Source organism: Tupaia chinensis, unplaced genomic scaffold (assembly GCF_000334495.1).
Source record: "Tupaia chinensis unplaced genomic scaffold, TupChi_1.0 Scaffold144346_1, whole genome shotgun sequence".
NCBI lineage: Eukaryota > Metazoa > Chordata > Mammalia > Scandentia > Tupaiidae > Tupaia > Tupaia belangeri.
Window position 1 is genome coordinate 3,424,378 of NW_006204205.1, and position 6,580 is coordinate 3,430,957.

At 45.4% G+C, this 6,580-nt stretch overlaps 1 protein-coding gene and 1 pseudogene across 1 annotated transcript in view; both read right to left on the bottom strand.

The window, feature by feature from the left end:
- The window catches only part of HSPA4 (heat shock protein family A (Hsp70) member 4), a 74,495-nt gene extending 71,688 nt beyond the window's left edge, over window positions 1–2,807 (bottom strand). Inside the window, exon 1 of the mRNA XM_006166863.1 lies at window positions 2,752–2,807. Within this exon, the coding sequence (XP_006166925.1) occupies window positions 2,752–2,792 (41 nt within the window). The 5' untranslated portion in view covers window positions 2,793–2,807. The remainder of the gene's footprint in view (window positions 1–2,751) is intronic.
- A 2,710-nt stretch (window positions 2,808–5,517) lies between these two features.
- LOC102488671 (U6 snRNA-associated Sm-like protein LSm6 pseudogene) lies at window positions 5,518–5,757 on the bottom strand (annotated as a pseudogene).
- Between the last annotated feature and the right edge of the window lie 823 nt (window positions 5,758–6,580).

The window sequence follows — 6,580 nt, forward strand, 5'->3', positions numbered from 1 at the left end:
TAGCCCCTCCATTTTTTTTTTTTTAAACAAAGATTTTTGCTATAGAGTAGTGCACTCACCAGAGAGATAAAGAGGCAGAAAGCAAGAAATTGCTCCCCCAAGGAGGATGGCCACACCACAATCCCTTCTCCATTCTCTTCTTGGAATCTTTGGCAGGCATGCCCATGCACCTGGTGTGAGTTTTAGGTTGCTGGGTCCGGAACTCACTCGTACTACAGGTGACTACATGGGAGTCTAGCAACATAACCATTATGCCATCTATATTTTTTTTTTGAGAGGTTTTTGCTATAGGATGCGTGCACTCACCAGACAGAGAGAGAGAGACATAGAGACAGAAATCAAGATATCCCCCCCCCCAGAGGGGATGGTCACACTGCAATCCCTTCTCCTCCATTCTCCTCTCGGGATCTTGGGCACGCACACACATGTGCCCGGCGTGAGTTTTAAGCCACCGGGTCCAGGACACGAACCGCAATCAACTACATGGGAGTCCAGCGACATAGCCATTATGCTAACTGCTGGTTCCCTTTTAAAAATATATTTAGAGACAGAGTCTCACTATGTCACTCAGGCCAGCCTCAACACATTCTTTTTATTTTCCTGTAAATTATTTTATTGGGGCCAGCAGGTGGTGTGATGATTAAAGGTATTCCCACATGACCAACCACAGTTCAAGTCCCAGACCTGGTGACTTACTTTCTCACTTTCTCTCTCTTTCTCTCTCACTCTGTCTCTCTCTGACCAAATTGAAAATAAATATATAAATAAATAAATTATTTTATTTCACTTTATTTATATATTTATCTTCATTTGACGTGAGAGAAAGTGAGCAAGTCACCAGGTCTGAGACTTAAACTGTTGTCGGCCAGGTGGGAGTCCAGCACCTTCAACCACCAGACCACATGCCGGTCCCTGACCTCAATACATTCTTCCTGCCTTCACTCCCCAAGTAGTAGGATAACAGGCATACACCAGCATGTCCTGCTTCTTCACATCCTCATTTTTTGCCCTTGTTCAGACAGATTCACTTATACATATGGCTTGCAGTATTGTTAGCAGTCCTAGCCCTTTCCTTCTTGATTTTTCTTTGTTTTTTTTTAAGAGAGAGATTTTTGCTATAGGGCCTAAGTGCTCACCAGAGAGATAGAGACAGAAAGCAAGAAATCACCAGGGCAATGGTCACACTACAATCCCTTCCCCTACATTCTCCTTTCAGGATTTTGGGCATGCACGCACATGCCCCCTGCATGAGTTTCAAGTCACCGGGTCTGGGATTCAAACCACAGTCAACCATGTGTGAGTCCAGTGATGTAACCATCACACCATTTGCTGGCTCCATGAACTTTCATTTTTACCTCAAGAGAGAGATTTTTGTTATTGGTCACATGCACTTACCAGAAAGTCAGAGAGGGACAGAAAGATAAGAAAGCAGGAAATCGGGACCAGCAGTTAGCGTAATGGCTATGTCGCTGGACTCCCACGTAGGCGACCGCGGTTTGCGTCCCGGACCCGGTGGCTTAAACTCACGCTGGGCACGTGTGCGTGCGTGCCCAAGATCCCGAGAGGAGAATGGAGGAGAAGGGATTGCAGTGTGGCCATCCCCCCTGGGGGGTGATTTCTCGCTTTCTATCTCTCTGTCTCTGTCTGTCTGGTGAGCGCACGCGTCCTATAGCAAAAAAAAACTCTCCAAAAAAAAAAAATTAAAATTAAAAAAAAAAAAAAGAAAGCAGGAAATCACACCACCCCATCCTCCCAAGAAGGATGGCCAAACCACAATCCTTTCTCCTCTATTACCCTCTCAAGATTTTGAGCATGTTATGTACATATACCTGGCATGAGTTTTAAGCCGCTAGGTCCAGGACTCAAACCATAGTTGATTACATGGGAGTCCAGCAACATAACCATTATGCCATCTGCTGGTCCCAATCTTTTTTTTTTTAATTTTATTCATTATTATTATTAATGTTTAATTTGACTGGGGTGGGCGAGTGGGAAAGTAAACCACCAGGTTTGGGACTTGAACCATGATCAGCCATGTGGGAGTCCAGTGCCTCAACCACCATGACACCTGCCAGCCCCCAATCTTTTTTGTTTTTTAGAGAGATTTTTGCTATAGGGCACGTGCACTTACCAGTGATACAGAGAGAGAGAAAATGTGAGAAGTCACACCCAAGGGGGATGGACACACTGCAATCCTTTTTCCTCCATTCTCCTCTCAGAATTTTGGGCATACATGTACATGCACACACACCTGGAGTGAGTTTTAAGCCACTGGGCCTGGGACTCTGGCATATTTCAAACTGCCAGGTCTGGGACTTGAACCATAGTTGGCCATGTGGAAGTCCAGCATCACAACCACTACACCACCTGTTGGCCCCCTCTTTATGATCTTAAAATGCTAAGTAATTTTGCATAGGTTTCTCCAGGCTACAATAGCTGATAGGGTCATGAAGAGCTTATCCTTTTATCTAGGTCCCTTGATCACCAATCACTTTCCCAGCATAACACATAGTCTCTTTATCCACCAGTTCCACTCTCTCCTCAATCAGCCCCAGACATGGCCCTCTTCTGCCTCTAGCAGCTGGCGTTCCACTCCACCCCAGGTCTTGCCCATTGGTTTGGTCTGCTGATGGCAGGAACGTGACTTCCTGCTCAGCCCAGCTCTGCTCTGGCCTGCCCTGTTCCTGACTACAGAGGCCTGCCCACAGGTCCAGCCTTAGAAATAACTGCCATCTCATTCCTGCAACTTACCACATTTTCTGGGCCACTTTTTGTCCTGTCAGATGCATCATGTCTCGTGCACCTCGAGCTGTTTTTCCTCCGTCTGAAGTACAACTCACTGTCTCAGAGCAGAATGCTCTTCACTTCTCGCTCTCAGGTTCAAGGACAATAATTTTAAAGACCTTCTGGCCCCTGGTAATAATTCACTGCAGGTTTCCCCATTAAAGAAGAATCCAGAGAGCTGGTGTTTGTAATTTGATGAAGGATCAGAGTACAGACCGACTCAAGTTCACATGGCATTCTGCCCATGTGAACAACCAAAGGAGGACCATTTATTTTCTCGTTGACATGTAGTTAATGGACAAGTGCAATGTGAGTTCAAAACCTAAATATATCACAGGATGTTACGGTTGGCACTGCAAGCCCTACTCAGAGGAGAGTGACTAATGTGTTTTCCTGGGAATGGTGCAAGGAACCCAAACCCCAGGGCCAAAAGTAGCAGCAGCAGGAGCAACTAAGGAGACTGGGCTCGCTGCAATCGCTGAGTCTGTTCCAAACAAGGCAAACGCTGCACCTGGGAAGGATTACCTGGCATCATTCAGAAAAGAAGCTGCCACAGTGGGAATATTGTGAAACAGAAAGCATGATCAACCCGGTGTGGTGGTAAAGGGTGCTGGATTCCCACATGGCTGACCATGGTGCCTTGCTTTCTTGCTTTCTCTCACGCTCACACTCTCATTCTCTCTCTCTCTTTGTCAAGTTAAAATAAATAAAGTTAAATTTTAAAACAAGAAACTTTAAATTAAAAAAAAAAAAAAAAGCATGATCTAGAGGCCAGCAGATAGCATGGTGGTTAAGGTGCTGGATCCCACATGACCGACTCTGTGGTTTGAGTTCTAGACTCAGCAGCTTGAAAATGACACCAGACATGTGAGTAGACAGGCCCAAAATCCCAAGAGGAGAATGGAGAAGAGATTGCAGCATGGCCATCCTCCCAAGGGGATGATTTCTTACTTTTCCTCTCTTTCTCTCTGGCAAGTGCATGCACCCTATGGCAAAAATATATTTTTTTAAATTATATTCTTAAAATTCTTTGAAAACACTAGCTACTCAACTAAAAAGAGAGATGTGATTAGGGCCAGCAGGTGGCGCAGTGATTAAGGGTGCTGGACCACGGCTCGCAGTCTTGGACCTGGCAGCTTGCTTTGTCATTCTCTCTGTCTCTCCCCACCTCTCTAGTCAAAGCAAAAGTAAATAAAGTTAAATAAAATAATCCTTTCAAAAGAGAGAGAGAGAGAGAGATGTGATTAAGTCATTTTCTTCAAAACTGGAAGACTGGCCCGTTAGAAAAACTATTTAGTCTATTAAATATTCATATATAGAACTGCCCTATAGTTTAGTGGTTAAGGGTGCTGGATCCCACATAGTAAACCATGGTTTGAGTTTTGGCCCCAGTAGCTTAAAAAGCATGCTAGGTGAATATGTGTACATGCCCCAAATCCCAAACTCTTCCGGGGATTTGGGGCACCCATGCACGCATGCTCAGTGTGATTTTCTTTTTTCTTTTCTTTTCTTTTCTTTTTTTTTTTTTTTTTTTTTAAGGGTTTTTTCTTTATGGTGCGTTCGCCAGGAAGGCAGAGAGAGAGACAGAAAGCAAGAAGTCACCCCCCAGGGGGGATGGTCACACTACAATCCCTTCTCCTCCACTCTCCTCTAGGGATCTTGGGCACGCATGTACACGTGCCCGGCATGAGCTTAAGCCACTGGGTCCGGGTCTCAACCACGACTGACTACATGGGAGCCCAGCAACATAGCCATTATGCCAACTGCTGGTCCCCTTCAGTGTGATTTTCAAGCCATTGTGTCTGGGTCTCAAACCACGGTTGACCATGTGGAAGACCAGCACCTTAATCACTACCCCATTGGTGGCCCCAAGGAATGTGTCTTTTTTTCCTTCAGTTTTTGGAATAAAGCATGTGTACTCTCAAGAGAGAAAGACAATGAGAAAGTGAGAAACCAGCCCCGGCGGGAATGGCCATGCTGCAATCCCTTCTCCTTCGTCTTCTCTCAGGATTTTGGACACTCACACACACTTGCTCAGTGTCATTTATTACACCCCCGGGTAGGGGCTCTTAACAGTGGTGGGCCATTTGGGAGTCTAGTGCCTTAACCATACCACCTATTGGGTCCAGAATATATTTTTAAAACAACGAAACAGGGGCTAGCAGATGGTGTAGCAGTTATGTCGCTGGACTCCCACATTGCTGACTGCAGTTCGAGTACTGGACCCGTGGTTTGAAACTCACACCACGCATGTGTGTGTGTGTGTGTGTGTGTGTGTGTGTGTGTGTGTGCTCAAGATCTCAGGGGGAGAATGGAGGTGAAGAGATTATGACATGACAATCCCCCCGGAGGGTGATTTCTCACTTTTCCTCTCCCTATCTCTCTCTCTCTCTCTCTGGTGAGCACACATGCCCTCAGGCAAAAACCTCTAAAAACAAAAACAAAAATATCAATGGGACAAGCATGCTTCCTATGAGTATTTTTTTTTTCATTTTAAAATTCTTTTAGCGTACTGTACACTGACGTAGAGGTAAAAGAAAATGACTGAAATTCAAATGTTAAAGAACTTTTTACAATTAAATCCACAGTTATATACACTTATCTTACATGTCGGTTAAAAACTCACCAACTATTACAAAACAGGACAAATTACATCACAAAAGAAACAAAAAATGGAAAAGAATTTCATAAAAACTATATCCAACTATGAAAACGATTGCTCTCTTGGTGTCTTCACATCCTTCTCCTCTGTGTACTTATGTACAACACACTGTTCCCACAGATGAACGCGTCCCGGTAATTCTTCAACTGCCAGTTCACGTACTCTTCGGTCTGCTCCAGGGCTGTGTTTATATAGCTGTCCAAGCCAGCCAGGACCCCTCGATAATCCACTCCAGAATTTAATTTTACCACAACTGGCTGTCACATGATTTGCTTCAACGAGTCACTGGGGGGTTGTTTCCGCATACTCATTTTAACAATCTTGGGAGGCAGGAAACCTGAGTTCTGATCCCAGCTCTGCTACTTAATTAGCTGTGTGACTTGGACAACTCATCCTTTCACCTGTCCTGACCCCACTTTCCTCATCTTGAAGCCGGGCTCCAGAACCCTCACTCCCCGTGCCGCACAAGCCGGGCCTCGGCAGACCCCTGTGAGTATTCAAGGGAGAGAGTACAGTGGCTTGCTCGAAGGCCCTGCAGCCTTGTAACTTGGGCGTGAATATGAGCTCTACCATGTATTGCCTGAGTGACTGGGCAAATGGCTTAATAGTCTATAAGCCTTGGGACCAGCAGTTAGCATAATGGCTATGTTGCTGGACTCCCATGTGGTCAACCGCGGTTCGAGTCCCGGACCTGGTGGCTTAAACTCACGCCAGGCGTGTGTGTGTGTGTGCGTGCCCAAGATCCTGAGAGGAGAATGAAGGAGAAGGGATTGTGGCGTGGCCATCCCCCCTGGGGGGTGATTTCTCGCTTTCTATCTCTCTGTCTCTCTCTGTCTTTCTGGCGAGTGCACGCACCCTATAGCAAAACCCTCTCAAAAAAAAAAAAAAAAGTCTATAAGCCTCAGTTACCTCTTCTGAAAAATGGAAGAAATAATGTGACTTACCTCATATGACAATTAAATAACATAGTTTACATAAAACACTTAGGACAGTGCTTGACACATAAGGAGATATTGGTAGTGGTGGTAGTGGTGGTGGTTCTAACAGGCCAGAAAGACAGAGAGAGACAGAGAGACAGAAAGTGAAAAATCACCCCCCAGAGGGGATGGCCACGCCACAATCCCTTCTTCTCTT